Genomic DNA, 21,275 nt, shown 5'->3' with positions numbered 1-21,275 from the left:
TTTGTTTACATTCCCAATTTTACGCGGTCGGTGAGGAAATTTAATAAAATTTCGTGAATTATAGAACGTTTACGGCGTGTGATTGGAATGAAATCCTTCAGTGAAAAAGTACGAAGGTTTTCCATAGTGAAAATAAGTGCCTGGCTAAGTAAGTCACCCAGGGGGCGGAAACTAGTATCATAAAGTGGTGTGACTAATGTCGATCGTTAAACATTTCTCTCATACCGTGTTCGTCCATGCGATTTCGGTGAATAAGTGCAATGTGGATAATTGAACTGAAATTATTTAACGAAATACAATAGTTTTATTGCATTTTTGGTATACAAGTGTACAAACTATGACAGCTTTCACAAAAATACACTTGGAATATACGCCGTAGTGGAACATTTTAATAGAACGGAACACAGCTTATTGTTTGAAAAAGTCACATGTGTCCAAAACGCCGGATGTAAGTAAAAATCCGATTTCTTTTAGTTTTATGCAAGACTGAAAGCCATAACCTCAAATATCAACATAACAGTCGCAACTCCATGAAAGGTAAGCAAAAAATGTAGGTTTAATTTAAGCATAAGCATAAGCATATATGACCTACAGTTCTTTGTAGCTACTCCGTGATTGTCCTGAAAAATCAGGATTGTACAGGGATCCTTAAGGCGTTCATTTTACCCCTACAATGTACAGTGTAGATTGATTTACTTTACAAAATATATCTACTATTTCAGTTTGGAAACTATTGTAGTCATTCCTCGAACATATTCATCGGATAGTGGTTCCAGTAGCGGCTCCTGGAATATCATATACTGATACCACTGAATAAATTTGAGGTGTCACCCTAATCTGTGGAGCTCAAAAATTGTTCAAAAACTGAATCTCTATCGTTACGAAGCTATGCATCATCGATATCTCGTCACAGATTTGAAGTGACTAAAAGCAAGTTTTATCTATTTTTCCACTCCGTAAACCGGGGGCATATTGATCAGTAAATTAGAACTTTCTGTTATATCATCCTGAAGATTTTTACACAGTCAAACCAATTTTTATGAAATCAGTACTTTGCCGATCTGGCAGCCTAAGTAAGTTATTTTCTAATACCATTGGTAAAATGACTTCAAAAATCATAAATTGAAATCTACACTCTGGGGCGAAACTGGTTACAATTTAACAACACATATTTAGGAAATAAAACATTATCTTGTCCACTAAATATAGATCCCCCAAACCTGAACAAAGATATCATATTAAGGTACTAGAATCGTCACTCCTGCTAATTACAGACTCCTTCTAATGCAGAACTACCTAAAAGGAACAAGACAGTTCATGTGGAACAAATTTCTGGACAGAATTGATAAAAAGTGTGAAAAATTCTTAAGCACAAACATTTTTCAGCAACAATATGATTCGTATTGTAATTAAAAATGTAATTAAGAAAATGTAATTTGAACAAAAAAATCATATTAATTGATCCCATATTGTAACTTGTTTTTAAATTTTGAAATCATACCTGATACGTAAAAGGCTTTGTTTTAGGACTAACAATAAGGCTACAAGTGGATCAGTCTGATCCTACCAATTCTGAAATGTGCTTCGGTAAACTTTAACATGGAGAACTCAAAGTACCATAAACCGGTGGAAAAATGATCAGTGTTTGAAAACATTCTGTAACAGGGTTGGGAAAAAATCTGAAATTCACTCTACAGTAGCCAAGCAAAGCCAATCACAGTCAGCGAATCCAGTGAAACTCACGCCCATCGCTGCTGTAGGCAAAAAGCCTTGAAAATTGCAATTGCACCCGTTGCTAAGGGCAACCCAAAATTACTGTAGAAAAATGTTCTACTTCCCGCTGCATTTCCCGCATTTAGAGCCTTCAATGACACTAACGATTTAGAAAATTCATGCACCCAACATAGGCTACTTGATGAGATTCAACGTTTTTGAACTACTGTAGTCAGAGAGCCACGTTACTTTCTCGAAATTCAAGCCTACTACTATTACCATTCCCAGCACTGTTCTGTAATATTACCCTCAAGATTCCCGATATTGTCAAACTAATTTCGAAAATATCAGTACTCTATCTATCTCTGACAGCTTACGTTGTTGGTTTTTGATAAAACAACACTGAACAGTTGATAAAATAACTTTAAAAATCAAAAAGGGAAATTGACATTCTGTGGCGAAATTGGTTACCATATAAGAAAGCATGTTCTAGAGTAAAAATAACTTTATCCACTAAATTGAGATCCTCAATTTTGAAAAAGTTGTCAAAACTCTTACTACTAGTAAATTATACCATTCAATTGCTAAAATGAACTTTGAAAATTCGGTTAATATGCTTAGAGGCAATTACCATTGAAATAAGTACGTTCTCGGAAGCAAACGGTTTTATGATGCAGAAACAAAAACTTCTAAGGTTGTGTTTTCAAAAACGAGTTAGGTAGGCAAACGGAAGCCTTGCGTTTAGGCTTTGCATCAGCGTTTCTACCTTTTTCAACAATATTGTTTTCACCTTTAAACACTTTCAATAGTTTTATGCAAACTTATTATAATAAATCGAAGAACTGCTTTTACCAAGTATATATTTTTTTGTATGCATTGCCAAACGATGTTAAAATATGTTTACCCAAGAGCTGTCGCCACAACCCTTGGACTCAAAGATTGTTCTCTTATTTTCCGGTGAAATTTAACATTTTTCACTTTTTTGCCTAAATATTAAGGTATTCCGATGATTTCATTAAGGAATAAGCGTTTCCATACCACAGAACAACCCCATTTTTGAACCACCCCCATTTTTCAACCAACTTTACTACACGATTTAAACTCGTAAAAAAAACTCAAATTTGGGAAATATTTTCATGATGGTAGCTAGCAAATATTGTAAAGTTATTGTTGGGACTTCGAATGGCGTTAAAATGTGGATCTCATTAGGAGAAAACGACACAAATCCTTTAAGTGGCATTTTGGACCATTTGACCCTATAACTAGTAAAACTACATATCGCTATTGTCAGTCAATAAATGATCATCTAATATTTTTGAAAATATACATATATTTCGAACATGCAATTCTACTATCACGTCATTCCTATTTCAAAAAAATCAAAAGGGAGGTTAATCCCAGGTTTGTGGGTGGCCTAGCCCCGTCTGCCCCACCTTACATACGCCAGAGCATTCAAAGCACCTGGGCTTCAGTCTAACTTTATCTGAACCCTCGACAGATGATGATGACAAATTTACGACCATCGTCATCCAGATAATATTAGGACGGCATTAGAAGCATTCCTCCTTAATGTGTGCGGATCGCCACAACCACCAGTTGCTCGGTGCTTATCTCATTTTCATTTGCATGGACGACTGCACCGCACCTACTGTTCCATCTCTACGTTGAGAATACGTAAGTAATCCGGCCTTCGCTTTATTTTTATCTCATTCGATTCAATTCGAATCGATGTCAACTGCAGATCTGGTTATACGTAATGAGGGAAAGGTTAGCTTTCCCAGCGTAAGCAGACTTCGTTGAATTAGTGGATTTTGTAAGGGGCCCTTTAATGCAGTTTAGTGCTGCCATACTTTAGTCAAGGATTGAAGCAAATTTTATGTATTATTATTAGTGTATGTTTCGGTCAGTGCTGGAAAGTAGCGAATATATCAGTTGAACCGGAATAAAAACAAAACAAAAGGCTTGTCAGCATCAGAATGCTCATTTAGTCACATCTGTCTTGCTCGCCCCATTGTTCGAATTTTTGTATGAGAATTAAAAATAAATTGTATTGCACTTAAGAAACCTCAGAACCCCTTCTCTCCCCTTAACTGACCATAACTGCATAACAGTCACATTCGACATTTTTGACAAATTGGAGAGTCATCAAATGATAAATACTTTCTGTTAACTTAATAAAATCTGTGAGATTGTTCTCGAAAATTCGAAAAAAAAAATACCAAGTTGTTTTGTCACATTGGCAAATGTAACCGCATAACAGTCGCATTGGGATTATACATGAGCCTCATAATGTAGTAGCAACGGAATTTCTATCAGAATTATTTTCTGACTATTCACCCAATATGCGATATGAGTTGTGCAAAATTTCTGCCTCAAATAAGCTCTTTTGAATTCTTAATGATTTTTGGAAATTTTAGTTTCCTCCCATACTGCAGTAAAATGCAAACTTGGTACCGTAATTTCGGGTGAAATTGATCATTTTTCACGCTTTTTCTAGTCTGTTTTCTATAATGTTAACAAAGCCAAACAACTAAATGCAGGAAAACAAGTACGAAGCCTCATCGACTCATGTACCGAAATTTTCTAACAAATGTCATTTTAGTGTCAACAAATATCTCGAAAATAAAAAATCAGGGGATCTCATTTCGGGGCGAAATTGATCACTTGTCAATGCCATTATTGTTAGTTTTCAAAAAAAACTCATGATAAATTTGAGCTCCCTGAATCCGAATATGCTTGTCAAATTCTTAACAATGCAATATTTATATAAATAACGAATAGTTAAATTTCAAGAATTACGCAGAAAACGCCTAAATGTATGCAATTTCCTAAGGAATTCAATGATATCTAACAGAAATTGAATTATTTCAACCATATGAGCTAATTGGTACGAGCTTTGGTGATGAAATCTGGTTTGGGGATATATCTCAAGCATCCTCACAAACTTTCAGGTTCATACCATGTTCAAATCCTTGCTTAGAAATAGAAGTTCATAGGTGTTTATCAATACTGCACCGCGCATGATTTTGAAATTTTACATTATTTTCATAGTAATAATCATTTTTTAACGCAAAAAACTTCACAACACACAATTTGACACGATAAACAACGTTCATTTACTGCAGCTTACATTGATATTTGTGCTATTACGAATAAATAAAATCGTGTGATATGATGATCAATTTCACCCTCCTGATCAATTACACCCGATTTTACGGTATCCAATTTACTCAATGCCTACTTTTGTCGAATGTTACAAATATGCAGTTATGGGCAGTAAGCCCTTAAGTAATTAATAGACAGCCCCTTAAGTGTCTGATTGTGATTCCAGAGGTTCCGTTTTCAAGGCTAGGAAAAACGTGTTTTCACAATTGTATCTATTGAATCGTAGATCATTAATAAGTACTGTGTGAAAAAATCATTTTATCCTAGGTTAATGTAACTCCGAACTTTGACATCCATTATTTTTCTTATTAGTATTATCATTATTCTTTTAATGTTTCCCAAATTATGCATTGGTTAGGTAGGGCATTTATGGATTTTTCTGTAGTGAAAATGTAAACTTGTTCTGAAAATTCAGTAATTATGTCTAATCAAAGCGATAATATTAATTTTAGCGGTAATTAGAAAAAATATTCAAAAAACAGTTCAACAGAGAAAATGATTAAATTGAAAACTGGACTGTAATTAGTTTTCACCATGTTTATTGCGTAAACCGACTTTTGACAACTTTTACGCTAAGTATTGTCCTCTAAAAGAATGGTAACTGAAAAGTTGCTGAATTGTAACATCAAATGCTACTCCAAGCATCCCGAACAATTATGCTGAACAAATAAATTGCACAATCTCATTGCAACATCATCGTACGCATTCAAGGAGAAAACCTTCTTTGTGTTTTGTGACGTTCGATTACGTAGCCTAGCTTCCATCCCATTCGTTTGGGCTTTTCTTTGCGTTTGCCTGATGATGGTGCCAACCGTTCGCTCAACCAGCCAAACAGTCACCTAGCCAACACGGCGGAAGAAATCGATAACTATCGTTTATCAAAGCACCAGGCATGTTGTAGCCCTAGCCATTGCAGCGCTGGCTGTGGCGGCTTTTTATGCCCACAGATTGATAGAGTCATCCAGAAGCTCCTCCATTTCAATGTCGGTCCCTGCTTTATGTGTGGTATTTTTATAACGAACGGGTGAGCTTTTTGTTCTTATTGACTTTTAATTTTCCACGGATCCTTGGGCATTTGCATCAGCATCAGCGACATAGTAACATTGAATCCTACTGTTATGTACAGATCAATGTATTGATATTTTTTCTAGTGAAGAAAAGTATGTATTTGCTTGAAATGACATTGTATCGTTCTAAGCATCGATATCTCAAATCGTAGGGTGTCCCAGAAAAATAAAATGTTCGAAAAGTTACCCCTAGAATGAAAGATATTCTTATTGATAGCACCGTAAGCCAGGGGCAATTTGATCGCTTGTTCAAAACAATTTATAATATTTCGGGTTACAACTCGTGTATTTTAACATTCTACTGCAAAACTAATCATTTGAAATCAGCATTATACGCCTAAACGTAGGCAATTTTGTTTGTTATAATCATGTTTTTCTAGAATAAACGGTTTTATGCTTAGCTTAGCTTAGCTTAGACTGACTACACATATCAATGGTTGCTATTCCGTGATTGACCGAAGTCAGTGAAAATGCACAAAGGATCAACTAGAAGTTCAGCTGGGATTGGCCATAATCTTCTTCAGTGTACATAATTCAGTGCCTCTATTTATACAAGGTCAATAACGGCGCCGGCCACGTCCTTGCAGTCAGGTGGGATTGAGGGAAGGAATGTTAGTGTGTAACCTTTGCTATTTGGAGACCGTGTTTGCCTCTGCATCTCCACAAAGGTTACTGGGAGGGATGTTTGTTAATGGGGAGGATCGTTGGGTCAAAGGATTCACTTTGATAAGCGATTAGACCATGATAAAAAATGATTTGTGAGATATATACATGCTTATACGTAAATATAATTGTTCATATAATTTCTATGTAGAGGAAAATTATTCCGACACTTGAGGTGACGAACCATTCAAAGTTTGTTGAACAAATACCTAAATGTAACATTCCTACAGCTGTCAGTACGAAAGCATGTGTTATTATATTTTACTCATTTGAAAAGAAACAAAAGACTCAATTGGTTGGGACATCATAGAACACTCTTATTCTTATGCCGACACTTACAGTGGCGAACCATCCAAAGTTTGTTGAATAAAGTGAACCTTTCGCAAGTCTACACTTGTAGTGTCGAACCATTCAAAGTTTTTTTAATTACAAAAATAAAGGTATATAAGGGGTGTTCTGAAAAAAAAAATGTTAAACATAAATAAATCATGAATCAGAGTTTTTGTCGACACTCACAGTGACGAACCATCCATAGTTTGTTGAAACATCATATTTACATCCCACCATTGTAACGATTAAATGTGCAGTCATACATATTTTATAGATTAGAAATAGTAGCATGAAACGAGCTCACCAATTGATCCGTTATCCTTGACTGAGCAGCCACAATCCACTTTCAGCTTCACTCGCACTTCACAGCTCGGGCTTTCTTGACGCACTGCCCAGGAGCAAGCGTCAAGGTCGTCGAAAGATCAAAAAGAACGAACCGATCGCGGCACTTTTTAACTGACTTCAACCGAACTCCCCGATCACGCCACTTTTTCACTTACGAGATCGACGCGCGACATGTTTGATCCTGCCCTCGTCGCTCGCTCCGACAGAAGCAAGAGTCAAGGTCGAAAGATCAAACAGAACTCTTTTCTAGAATAAACGGTTTTATGATTGAAAAATTATGCTTGTATTGCTGTATGATTTCATAAATGAGTACAGTCGTTCACTCAACACTCAATGTTTGCATGTAGGTTTAGCACCAGTGTATTTTTTAGTTCTGACTTTTCCACCTTCAAAAACTGTGAATATTTCTTCATGCAAAACTAACCTTTCCGAACTAGTTTAAATCATCATCAGGCATTCATCAACAGTGTTGATAGACTCACACTCAAATCTCAATCAATACGCTTTCACGTGAGAGCAAACTCATTAGAGATCTGCTTCGCAAATCTCACGCTTGATATTTCGATGCAAAATCAACTCAATCAACTCAAACCGTAAAAAATGATTCAGTCGCAAAACCCGGCAAAAACTAGTGAAATCCGAATGTTTTTGTTTACGTTAGACAAGGTTATTATATCTTTACCAGACTAACAAGAAATTATTGCCGTGTGTGAGTAAACTGTGGAAATACGAGACAATGAGTCAAAAAGGTGAGCCAACTCATCCATGATTTTTTTACTGCTGAGTTGCGTGATTGACAACTCACGCATGAAAAATCTCAAGCGTGAGTTATGAGAAATTGAGTTTTTCACAACACTGTTCATCAACTAGAAAACATTTCTCATCAGAGTCTTGGCAATTGTTAGCGGAAAATTGAGCATTAAACACAAAATCCTGGTAGAATTTGGAAATTCATAGCGAAATTTCGAATCGTATTAGCAAAACTTTGAGAATTTCCAAAAGAATCCTGAAGATCCCTAGGGCGATTCCAGGATATTCCTAAGAAAAACTCCAGACAATTTTCATCGGAATCTTAACCACTGCGGCGCATTTGATCACCAGATAGTGATGGTGTGGATTGGGCGATTGATTTTGAAGAAATTTGTTCTAACTGTTACATCTGTTTGTCTGTTTAGCAGTGTCTTATTCATCCAGTTTTATTAACTGATGACTGATGACTGGTTGAACTATATTTAGGCCAAAACACCGTACATCTTGACAGGTTTTGACTGACAGTACCCTAAAACTATCAGAAATCGCCTACAATCTTCTTTCGAATATCTTGAATAGTTTGAACAATACGTTTGTAACCAAAAACTTTAAACAAACAAGCAAGCACACAAGGGTAAAACATTGATAAGTGTAGAAAACGTAAAGCGGGCTCTTAATCTTGACACGCTTTATTTGAAAGCATTTGTTTCGTTGTTCAAATTTTTTGCGTCATTTCACGAAGGATATACGTTAACTATGAGGTACCAACACCTCAACGGAGAAATTTTCCATTACGACTCACGATTTTCGCCAATTTGCGTAATTACAAACAAGTGAGGACTTTATTTTGACGGTGACTGTAAATTTTCCTGAATTACGACAAACTTATCAACGGAAAAGATGACATAATGCTGTCAGAATGTTAATGTGAAGATGAACCGATTAAGTTTTAAGCTCAGATATTTGGTTCTCCTGCGTTGTGCTCTTAAACATTTTAGGTTCGGCTTCGATTCATTTTCACCTTATGGACAAATCGCACTATAAGTCTGATTTGCAGCTAAAAAGTAATTTCTTAGGAAATTTATACAAGGATCCGATCAAATCTATAAATGTTTGTCAAACGGGAGCCCCTGTAGAAAAATATTGATAATAAGGCAATTCATGAAACAGATGCGGTCAACTATTTTTTGTTTACCATGAGCTTTTGACGTTCCGCGATCGGAGTGACCGTTCGATGACAAAGGAAAATGGTAACACTTGCATGTTTTGTTTTTCCTTCTGTTTCAATTGCATGCACACTTTTAACTGTCAGTTCTATAGTCCATTTTACGAAACGGCAACACTGCTGTTACTTTCACAGATTACGACACCGCCTACTACTAAAAATTTCATTCATAAAATGAGCGATCAGCTGTTCAAAAACGTCTCGTAAAATGGACTTATCGCGGAAAGTCCTCATGGATAGCCTAGGGGATTGCTCGCCTCGGTTGCTATGCAGAGTTAGTTAATATCAATCAATCAAAGCTGATGGCTGATGCTCTAAAACTATCAATATCGTTTGGGAGCTATCAATATCACTTTGATTTGACAACCAACAGCAGTAATGCGACATCGCACTCTAGATCATAATCACTGCAGAATGAGTGATCTCGTGGTATTATCCATGCTATTGATGTTTTTCAGTGACCAACACATAGTATCGAACTGCAGATGCAGCACTGTTAAAAATATCGTACTGATGGATTCACATTTTATTTGCTTAATTTAAGGCTAAACTATACCGATCGGTGACATTCATAATCTATCGCAGTTGGCCTGTGCAAATCAGCAAATTTTAAGCGTTGATAGTGACAGCGAGCAACTCTGTTGCTAAAGTGTTTGGCATTTCGTAGCCTTGATGTTTACAGCTTGGACTTTCTGATCCCGTTTGTGCTTACGATCTTTTATGGAAATTTTGTGCACCCATGGATGAGAATTGAAAGGGTCAAAATCGTCCACAAGATTTGTCCGTCTTCCGCTTGTTGCATGTAAATTTGTTATGCCGGAACTGGCTCTGTGGCCGGATATCTCAATACTACGACCAGTTAGACGGGTACTGTCTTCGGGAGAGTTGTACAGGACAGTTCTCGCTTCTTTTCAGAATATGTCATGGCTGAAAATCTCATATCTTTGAATCTGAACAATCTAAAAAGTTTCAAATTTTGACACTATGTGGCGCTAGTGTGATTAAATACTTCCGTTTCGTTGCAATTGTGGGACATTTCGGAATCTAAACGAGACAGAACATTCCTGTTTTCGAGTATGCTGGGTATGCATAGCTTACCTTCGAAGTTCCAAAGGCATCCACTACGTAAGTAAGTAGAGCTTCCCTGAGAGACCCTGCAAAACTCCAAATTCATCCACAACGAGGTTGCAGCATATCTCAGAATCTGAACTTTATATATATCTGTATTTGAGAAAATTCTTCAGAGTAAGCAAAGCAATGAAAATTACTGGAAGTATTTTCAATTAAATCCTTTTTTTTTTAAACTCAGCATGAATTCCCGAGAAATTGCGTTCAGGTCTTCCATGGTATTGCTAGAAGAACTCCTAAAGGTATTTCTGGAAATTTTCCCCAGTAGGAATTTTTAAAGGTATCTCTGGAAGCATTTTTGTATAAATTTCCTATTAAATTCTGATGAAATCCTTGAGTAATATCCGAAAAGGATGCTTGGGAGAATTATTGAAGAGTTGATTGGAAGATTACTAAAGATACTAAAGCAGTTCGTAAAGAGTCCCCGGAGGAAGCTAGGGGGAATTCCGGAAGGAATCTCATATGGAATTCAACAAATAATTTTTGAGGGAAATTCCTCAATTACTTCCACAATTACTATTCCGCCCATATTTGCATAACATTCCCATGTTTATACACAGCTAAAAAAATGTTGTAAAATTAAGTTTATTTTGATGCACATATTTGGAGCATCAAAATAAACCTAAATTTAAACGACCTATCCATTATTTTTCAATCGAATTCACTTTAAATTTACACGATCATGTAATATTCAACCAGTTTTGGTTGAAAATTGAATGTATATTTATTTAAGTTTACATGATGCTGTAAAAATACACGAATTTGATTCATTTTTACAGTAGACTTCGGTTTACATCACATTGAAAATTAAATATATTTTTCTGTGTAGGAAATCCCATAGAACATGGGACTGCTATGCGAATATGGGCAGTATAGAGATCCCCGAAAATCCGCTCTGGACTCAATACACAAAATCAGGGAAGAATTCAATCTGAAGCTCGTAGATACAAAAGTCATTTTGAACAAATTGAGATGTAAAATTGATATAAAGATGTAAAAACAAATCGTTTTATAATTTCTGAACAGAAATCAGGAAGTTTTTCTCGACAAAACCGCTTCATAATTTAAGAGATTCTGCAAGAATACCTTGTACAAATTATACCGTGATGTCCATTTGACAACGCTGCAATCATACCAATCAAAATAGAAGGAATTTTGAAGGGTCGTTCGTAGAAACTCTACTCACTCACGTAGTGGATAAATTTGGATCTTTGCAGGGTCCCTCGAACATTTACCATGACATATTCTGAGCACTATCCCGGAGATAGTACCCTTCTAACTGGTCGAAGTGTCAAGATATCCAGCCGCAAAGCTAATTCGGCAAAGCGAACCTCGTTGTGTTTGGGTCGAACCTGGGGCAGATCCGGATCCAACCCGACCTAATAAAAAAACGTTTTGACAGCTGTTAGTGCGGATCCAGAGCAAAACTTGGCTCGCCCCAGCAATAAACGAGAACGCCATTAGAAATGTTTAACATTGGCAACCGGGGCATGCTATCCCCTGTGGCTAATATACTTTTTCTTTAAACTGTTTCCCTAAATTAATCTCTATTCTTATATTTTTTGAATATTTCTTCTACTGAGCAATTCTCGCTGAAACCAGGCCGCCATCGACACCCATCGTTAGAATTCCAATTTTATGTCACTTATCGCTAGTTTTCGATAAAACTTAAGGATGGTCCTTTCGGTTTTCTCAAATTGGTGGACCCCTCGTACGCCAGCTAGCTGAAAAGTTTGCGAAAAAGTCCATTTTTTGATAAATTTAGGGTATTTCTTCACGTGATATGTCTCATATGTTGCTTGGAACTCGTAGCAAACTTAGTGGCATCGTATAGATAAAAGATATAGCTTTCATTTATACATGAATGTCGCACCACGTAATTTTCAACGGGAATCGGAATAGGAACTTTTCGGATTACGAGAAGATAACGTCGAGAATTCGAGTTCAACTTTTAATGAAATAATTCACGCCAGCAATAGTACCGGTCCTTTGCGCTATCACTTGAGTACTGACTACGAATTCAAAAGTAGAAAGGTTCAGAGTTCTACGTTATGGAAAGAGAGTGAGAGCGCAAAGGTCGGTATTTAGGGTTGTCCAATAATACATCTCCACATGAATATTATGAAAATTTATTGGCTTTTTTTGGTGAACGCAATACTCATACTCAGAGTGAAAGGGAATAACGAAAGTAATGAAATGACAAGAAGGATAAAATCGCAAGCGAGCGAAAACAAATTTACCTGAACAAATTTTGGCGGCCATTTTGAATTTTGTTAGAAAAATCGTTTTTTCACCATTAGCACACCGCTAGTTTTGAATTCTGAGATCACCATCAGAAAGCTGAGGAAAAATTGCGTAAGATAGGCTACAGAAACTAGGTGAGCAATGGTATTTACCCTATCAAATGAACGATTTTCTAAATCATGTTATACGATTTTGACTTATATGGCGAGTGCAATCAATGCAAACATCATTTTCTGGTAGAACAAAGAAACAAGTTTTCAATCGTTGGTGTATTATTTGAGACAGATGAAGAATAAGAGTATTATTTTGAGTTAAAAAATCTGGCGGCCAGCTTTTGGCAGTGTCGTAGTGTGCGGTTGGCCTCATTGGCTCCTGCCATGGGCGCATGCTTTCTTGGAGCGTCAAAATTAGTGACGCACGAAGTGAAATTTTGAAAGAGACATATCTAATTAGAGCACTTTATACGTACCAGCTTCAAAAAATATAAGTAATTTTTATGTATGCTGAAAGCATGTCAAAAATTTGCTGAGTTATTAAATTAGTAGATTTCAAAATTAAAATCATGGAATAATCCTTAGTAGGATACTCAAGACTTAGCAAGATTACACTGAATTACAGTCAGGAAATCTGAGACAAAGGAAATACTGGACAAAGTTTTCATATAATTTTTGGTATCTTTCTGACAGAGGACTACTTTTTTATTCATATTACGGACAGTAATATATAACTCATCAAAGAGCATATACCTACAATTAATCATTCTGTATTATTCCTAAACGTTATCAGGCGTTGGAACACCTAACTTCCGAAGTATGGGAAAAGATCTCGCTTCCGCAGTTTGTATAATTCTAAATAAATAGAAATGTGTAGCCTATTCATGATTCTTGTTCCTGGATGATTTCTCATTATTGCCTCATATTCTGGACGTTTAAATTCCGGACAGATAATGAAAATCGGAAAAGTTAATCCATTAATTGAATCGAACCTTTGGCATAAAAAGAATGCCTTATATGAAACTGATTTATGCAAAACGTCCATTGTGCCAAACATAGGTGGATTTTTCTGAGAGTGATTCTTTGAATATCGCAGTTGGCTAACTCATATCGTACTGGCTAAAAATTTCTAATAATCTTAGAGATTCTAACAAAATCCTGGATACAAATCTCCAGTGACGTAAAAATTCTGCCAAATGATTCCTGATACGAGAGCGAATGCGACGAAAAAGAGAGTAGGTGCAACACACGCATACATTCAGAGTCACTCACTGTTGGTGTCATTTCAATATTTAATTTCAGCTACAGGCACTGACATTGAAAATTGAATCTAAAAAAAAATTATGAATTTTATTATATAGGTGTAAGAAAACGGTTATGTGAAGTAAATAAAGTACAACTTTTACCATTTGCGAATGTTGTTGTTGGGTATTTTGATGAAAATTATATTTTTTTCACAGGCGAAATTGAATTTTTTATCACCGAATTTCAGTAGGTGGATAAGAATCAGTGAAGTAACAAATCCTGTCAAATTTCTTCGATGTACTCAACGTGAAGTTGTTCAAAACAAAAATATCATAAGCTTCAACTTTGACTGAGTGCACAAATTGGATTACCGAGCCGAATTACGTCATCTTGTGTCCATTTTTAAATGCGTTAGTGTCTGATTCGGGAAAAATCATCTTCAAAAGACTCGTTTTTGTGTCATTCCATCACTTATATCATATGTAATTCAGTCATAACAATTACGACAATAGTAAAATTCATTATTTTTCAAGAATGTAGATCTCAAATCCCTTTATCATTCAAAATATGAAAATCACGATTTATTTAAAATTTTCCTGCAAAAAGCCTTGCACCAATAATAGGAACACTTCCTTTAATGGAGGTATGTTTTAATAGCGTAAACCATTTATGGGAACCTCCACTTAGGCCCGGATCTGGGTGGGTGCCAAGGGGGCAAATGCCAAGCCCTAGAAGTGGACAAATTGGAAAACAATTCAACGTAATATTTTTACATTGATGATTTTTAATTTATAAAACAAATCCGATATGATTTCTAGCACAGACTTGAAATTGTGTTGTTTTATAGTAAACAGTTAACTTCATTTGATTTTTTTTTAATAAAAATCCTTTTATTCGCTAATGAAAACCATCAAGGTTGTTTCAAAAATCAGTATGACCTTTCTGTAAAAATACTGTAAAAATGGTGGGGACGGACCTGGTGTAGCGGTTAGAACTCACGCCTCTCACGCCGAGGACCTAGGATCGAATCCCATCCCCGAGATAGTCACTAAAAAAATTAGTAACGACTTCCTTCGGAAGGGAAGTAAAACCGTTGGTCCCAGGGCTGCCCAGGGCTACAAATCTTGTTAAAAAAGATAGAGAAAAAAAAATGACAAAATTACAGTGCTCTGTGTCCTGAAATAATCTTAAAAAGACGAAGATACTCGGAATTTCATACATTTACTTGATTTTACTATCAAGGTACTGAAACTACTATTCTATCAAACGCATCTGAAATTCTACCGGAAACTCGATATTTCCATATTCTATTGTACTCTTCTCCGTTAGTTCCAGATTATCATAATTTTGTATTTGTTCAATATCATGGTATTATTTAAATGTCGATATTTTTACTAAGAGCGTAGAATTTACAATAATTTTGACCCAAATTCACAAAATTTCTTTATTAATGCAATTTTATACAAAGAGCGTAGAGTCTACTACAGTTTTGGTCCAAAGCTACAGAAGTTAAATACAGTTATATTTTTCTTGACTTATAGTATTAGTGCATTATCAAGGAAATCTTGCTATGGTCCTTGCAAAATTTCCGCTCGTGGATTATTCGTGGAGACTATAGCATCATCTGCCTAAGCGAGCAAAGTTCTTCCAAAGTGATTGACAACAGCTATCTATAACATTAGAATTATATGAATTATATAGTAAGGGACTACAGAAACCCCAAGAACTTAAGCGCAAGTTGTGGTTAAGATTTACCGAAACTTGATTGAAAAATCTTTAAATTAGGACTAGTGTGATATGTGTGCGAGCGTGTACTCACATTTAATCCGTATAGGCCTGAGTGAAAGAAAAAAAAACTGAAAAACCACTCAGCCAATTATTTTTTTGTCAGTGTACTCGTACACATATCTTGTTTCCAAAAGTGATCAAAGGATCTCGGAAATGTTCCTGTGGTCGGAGCTATTGTAACTACACGACAGTCCGAATCGCGAATGAAGACAAGCAATTGAAATTCACCAATTAAACAATAAAATTTATTTATTTTAACTGATTTTCTCGTGGTTGCTCTACTTATTCTGGCACGTTCGCCGAGTGAACGCATCGTCGGCGGAAGTGTTCTCGTTGCGGTTGGTAGCGTCCAGTGCTGCCAGGTTATAACAGGAGCTATTCCGGTGGGTCATTGAGTCAGGTCGGGTGAAAAGGGTGCTGTGCATTTGTGCCCCTGAAGGTGGCCAAATTTAAAGTTACAGATATTTACCGGTATCAGCTATAATGTGGCCACTATATCGAAGAGTTTAATGAAAAATGAATCAGTGTAAACTTTTGGAGAAACGATTTATGTGGATAACCATGTTTCCTGCACTTGATTATTCCTACAAATGACAAATTTCGGGTCCGCGAGCAGCCTTAAATTTACAATAAAGTGACCAATTTGTATCAAATCATCTGTGCCAAACTTATGGAAACGCAGTTTAGTGAACTTTTATGTTTGATATTTACTACTTGAAAATTGAAACGGTTCATTATCACACAAATCTAAAGCCGGTTCTTCAGGGCATTTCCGGTAATTTCTAATTCTTGCAAAAATTTTCATTTAAAATGTTGAATACCTGATCTTAATCATTTCTTCTTCTTCTTGGCATTAGCACTGGGACAGAGACACTCAGCGTAGTGTTCTAAAAGCACTTCCACAGTTATTAACTGAGAGCTTTCTCTGCCAAAGTTGCCATTTTCATATTCGTATACCGTGTGGCAGGTACGATGATACTCTATGCCCAGGGAAGTCAAGGAAAGTTCCATTACGAAAAGATCCTGGACCAACCGGGAATCAAACCCACACACCTTCAGCATGGCTTTGCTTTGTAGCCGCGGATGCTAACCACTCGGCTAAGGAAGGCCCCAATCATTTATATAAATTAATATGTCATTGCAAATAAATAAAGATAATTTGGCATGTCCCAAAAAATAGTCTATTTTTTTACCCGACCTGATCCAGTGATCCACCGGAATAACTCCGGCCACATGAACATTTCCGAATTCCTGTGGCTACTTTTAGAATCTAGATCTGTGTACCGGTATAGTGTCAAAAAATAATTTGAATTCATTAAGTACTCGCTGAGCGCTAAAGGTTTTAGTATTTTTGCTTTCACTCGGGCCTGTACGGATCAAAAACAAAGTTGATTTTCATTTGGTTTTCCCCATGTATTTTATAAAGGAGCAAAAAAACAAATACAATTACGTCGGTCATGTCCTTCAAAATACTCTAGAAAAATCGATATCTTCTCAATCTTCACAAAATTTTGGAAAAAAAAACTATACTATTATCGTATAAAAACACAAAAATATTTTGAGAATTGATAGTGAATGTTATTTCTTGAATTTTTCCGGCCTTCCTGTGCTGCGGGACGTTTGAAAAATTAGAGACACGCACCCTGCAAAATAAAACTTTGCTATCGAAAACACCGTTCAAGATCCTTTATCTGCTCAGCAGTAAGACATGTTGTTGTACCTCTCTTTTGTTTTATAAAAATGCTACAAATGAGCATCTCTTTTATTTCTAGGGGTGAATACATAATAGTGACTTTTCGAACATTGATTTCTTTTTCTGTTGCACCCTAATCTACATATGTTGAAATCTTATTTTGAAACAAACAATTACTGTACCTACTTTCGCCTATCAAGGTTGCCCTTTTATCGTCACCATCATCAAACGCCCATTATTTATCGGAAACCCTGCCAATCAGCTTACGGTGGCTGGGAGAAAATCAAGTGCAACACTCTCTCCCCGGCCGACGATCCCCGCGTGCAGCATTCATATTTTATGTGGGCGCAGCAAATAGACGGCAGATTTTTCATTCGATCCGACCCAAGCACAATGAAAAATTCCGTGGGCTTCGGGTTTTTTCACCCACAACAGCGGAGGGCAACAAACTATTCTCGAGGGGTGGAATTATGCTTCCAAGGCGTCACGTGGGGACCTTTTTAGGGGTTGACGGATCATGAGGTATTCTTCAATCGAATAGTTTTTAATTTTCACCTCTCTCCAGGATAATCCTTCAGCGGTGTGTACGTCAAACTCTTTCCCGAAGGAAAAATTACATAACTTGTCAGTTTCTTTTCTTTGTAGCACTGAATGACAAGTCGGTTGGAATCGTGAAAAGGGATATTGCTCGCTCGAAACGACTATCTCTATATAATTAGCTCCCTAAGGAGCAACATCAATAAAAAAAAAGTATCAATTGATAACATTTTTTTCGTATTTCGATCGAAAGCTTGATTTGTGATACTGCACTTTATGAAGCTTTCATACTTTTGAAATGATTTATGGAGTTACACATATCCTTATATGAGACGCAAAATAATCTTCTTTGATTATAGGCAATTTCGCTTGATCAAGACCAAATAATTCTTTTAAGGCTTTTGTACTCTATGCTGTTGGTTATTTACCAAAAATTTTCAAATCGTGATTTTCATGTTCCCAACTGCAGGAAAATTTTCACTAACCTGTCTCTAAATCTGATTCCGTCGTCGTGCGAAGATGGGGATGCTTGTGACCGAAGATTTTCGTCCCCAGGGTGGTTGCTGCCTCTGCTAGTTTCACATCGGCATCGGGTTCCGCCTCTCTTTTCCATATTTTAATACCCGGAGCCATTTTGGATTTTTTTTATTCGCTGCAGAAAGCACACATCACATGAATTAATTAATGGAAGATTTTTTTCTCGGCATCCAGCGGAGCACCACTGAATGTTCAGTTTTCCGATAATCATCACCACCGTTTGTCTGATTAATGAGCTTTTTCTTCCACCACAAATTTCCAACGTCGGATAATCGGTTGACCTAGATGGGCCCATAACCCCCACTAATTGGAATCACTTGCAACTACAATTTTCTTGCACGAAAAGATTTTCACCGAGATTCGATTTTTTCGCAGCGGCCCAATTCCAAAGCTCAGAAACCAGACATCGGAAACCAACATTTTTGCCCCATCGAGAGAAGATCTCAAATTTCCGTACCAATTTCGCTGCGACTGCTGCGAAGGATTTTGCTAACAAACAGGACAAAACTAGTCGTCCTCAGCTATTTTTGCTTCAATTTCAGTAAATTGGTTAAAACTCCTCAACAACTACTGCCCGCACAATTCATTTTTTCACCAATCTAATCAGCACCACTGGGTTGTGGAAATTCGTTGCTGGTAGTAGCACTTAGACATTCGACGATCCGGAGACACCACTGAAGAGCTGCAGAAAATTTTCCAGCCTCTGACTCGGGGAACAGCAAAATTTTCACTCCATGCCAAGATGGTAGCTTTTTCAAGTGAGTGGGAAAATCGATTGAGGAGTGAGCGAAAACCGACCTAGAGGCTCCACCGACCGAAAGTTCAGCTTGGATTGTGGCAGAGGTTCCCAAACGTTTTAGCATCACGGGGCTTTTACGCACTTAGTTAGTTTTTACAAGCTCGTCCGCGCGAATTTCAGTTTTTCAATTTTAAAGCAAAGTAGGATTATTGGTTAATGCTAAATCCAACGCCGTTTTCAGAAATTATCGTTGCACGTCCGGTTTTCGAGATATTGTCTGTTAAAAATGAAAATTTTGAGAATTTCAGCCAACTTGCATGCAAGTTTGCTATTTTGTGAGGCAATTTATTTTCCTAATTTGCCACAGAGTTCAAGTTTCATGTGTCAAACAATATTTAACTCAAACGTTATATTTTGATGGTTCAGAAAAGTATTGTAGGTAATTTGCCATATAACAAAAACAAAGAATTTTGTATAGAGACTGCAAGCTTGTTGGAAAAGCCAATTTAAACTAAATTAATCAAGCAATTTAAAAAACATACATCCATAACTTAAGTTTAAGTCATATTTTGCATGGTTGGATTGGATCGCAAAATAGTTCAATAAATCATACTTCCTACTCTCCCCGGCCGGCGATCCCCGCGTGCACCATTCATATTTTATGCGTGCGCAGCATTAAGACGGTAGATTTTTATTCGATCTGATCCAAGCACAATGAAAAATTCCGTGGGCTTCGGGTTTTTTCACTCATCACCACGGAGAGCAACAAACTATTCTCGAGGGGTGGAATTCTCCTTCCAAGGTGACCTACAGCACAACATTGTAATGTGCTGGAACATTTCTTAGAACTTATCAAATTCAGCGACCCCTAGCGTCTGCTACTTGAGGTACATAATTTGATCCTTGAGACATGCAAAAATTATATTTTTGTTGCGCTGTGAAATCAATCAAATTTGCACTGATCTCCCGACTAGCAGATCATATCAAAATTATATCATAAATTTATCTTATTGAAGTAGTTCAGTAGCTCAAGGACTATCATTATTTGAGCCAAGAAATATGATATTTTGCCACTTGGCGGCGCTAGTGAGCATGACATTTTTGTTCTGCGGATGTTGCAGAACAGGCACCTTCGACAAAGTTGTTCAGAAGCTCAGGGACTGTCATTATTTTACAAAATCTCGAACTTTAAGGATCAAACAAATAATTAATTTGAACTTCTGAACAACTCTGCCGAAGACGCCATCTTTCTAAGTGATCAGGCTCCTGATAGATTTGCGAAACAAATGTTGTATGCTCACTAGTGCCGTCTGGTGGAACAATTTTGAATCAACTAGTTCAAACAATGATAGTCCATGAGTTACCGAACAACTTTGCCGAAGGCGCCATCTTTCTAAGTGGTCAGAATCCTGAGATCTGCGAAACAATTTTCGTTGTTTCGTTTTATGTTCACTAGCGCCGTCTAGTGGCAAAATCCCGAATTTCTTGGCTAAAATAATGATAGCCCTTGAGCTACTGAACAATTCTAAGTGGTCAGACTCCTGGGATATTCGCAAAACCAAGGGTGTTGTACAAAGTACAACGCGCGACTACTCGCGTTACAAAAATTCACGCGACGACCGAAAGGTTAAAAAGGGAATTCATTTTGAAACAGTTTTAGAAGACAGGTTGTGGTTCTTTTTAATTACCTTTCTTACGAAAATTACTTACGTCGATTTGAAGAAGTAATAGAAAAATCTTGAGCAAAGTATGTACAGTAATCACCCGATTTTGTCTACCCCAGATTTTAGCATCCTTTTTTGCCCGATTTTGTCAGCCTAAAATTTATATTTATTTTAATTAGACTAAACACGTCTATACTGGCACTATTGGATGCATAAAGTCACGTCTATACAGTCATCTAATCGGGAAAACAATGATAAAATGTCGAATTAGCTGAATACAGGCAGGTCTCCTATAAAACACATGGATGGGGAGCGTTATAGGTAGGCTTACTATTTCGACTACAGCAAAATCCCATGCAAAATCAAACCAGTGCAGAGCCCTGTACCCAGTGCCGGATTTGGGTTTCGGAGGGCCCAGGTCAGATCTCATGAAGGGGGCCCCTTTATAC

General features: G+C 36.8%; 1 protein-coding gene across 3 annotated transcripts in view; it reads right to left on the bottom strand.

The window, feature by feature from the left end:
• Positions 1 to 19,231, bottom strand: part of LOC5565901 (synaptotagmin 1) — an 81,935-nt gene extending 62,704 nt beyond the window's left edge. For 2 of the 3 annotated variants that reach the window (XM_001650212.2, XM_021848133.1), the window contains exons 1-2: positions 18,881 to 19,230; positions 18,372 to 18,538 (exon numbers count right to left, since the gene is read on the bottom strand). In XM_001650212.2, the coding sequence (XP_001650262.2) occupies positions 18,372 to 18,519 (148 nt within the window). In that variant the 5' untranslated portion in view covers positions 18,520 to 18,538; positions 18,881 to 19,230. Of the gene's footprint in view, positions 1 to 18,371; positions 18,539 to 18,880 lie in introns of all 3 variants that reach the window. The other variant, XM_021848132.1, reaches the window with a different exon arrangement.
• Positions 19,232 to 21,275: the final 2,044 nt, after the last annotated feature.

Source organism: Aedes aegypti, chromosome 2 (genome assembly GCF_002204515.2).
Source record: "Aedes aegypti strain LVP_AGWG chromosome 2, AaegL5.0 Primary Assembly, whole genome shotgun sequence".
Lineage (NCBI taxonomy): Eukaryota > Metazoa > Arthropoda > Insecta > Diptera > Culicidae > Aedes > Aedes aegypti.
Note: the sequence above shows the minus strand (reverse complement) of the source record. Positions and strands in the feature narration are given on the sequence as shown.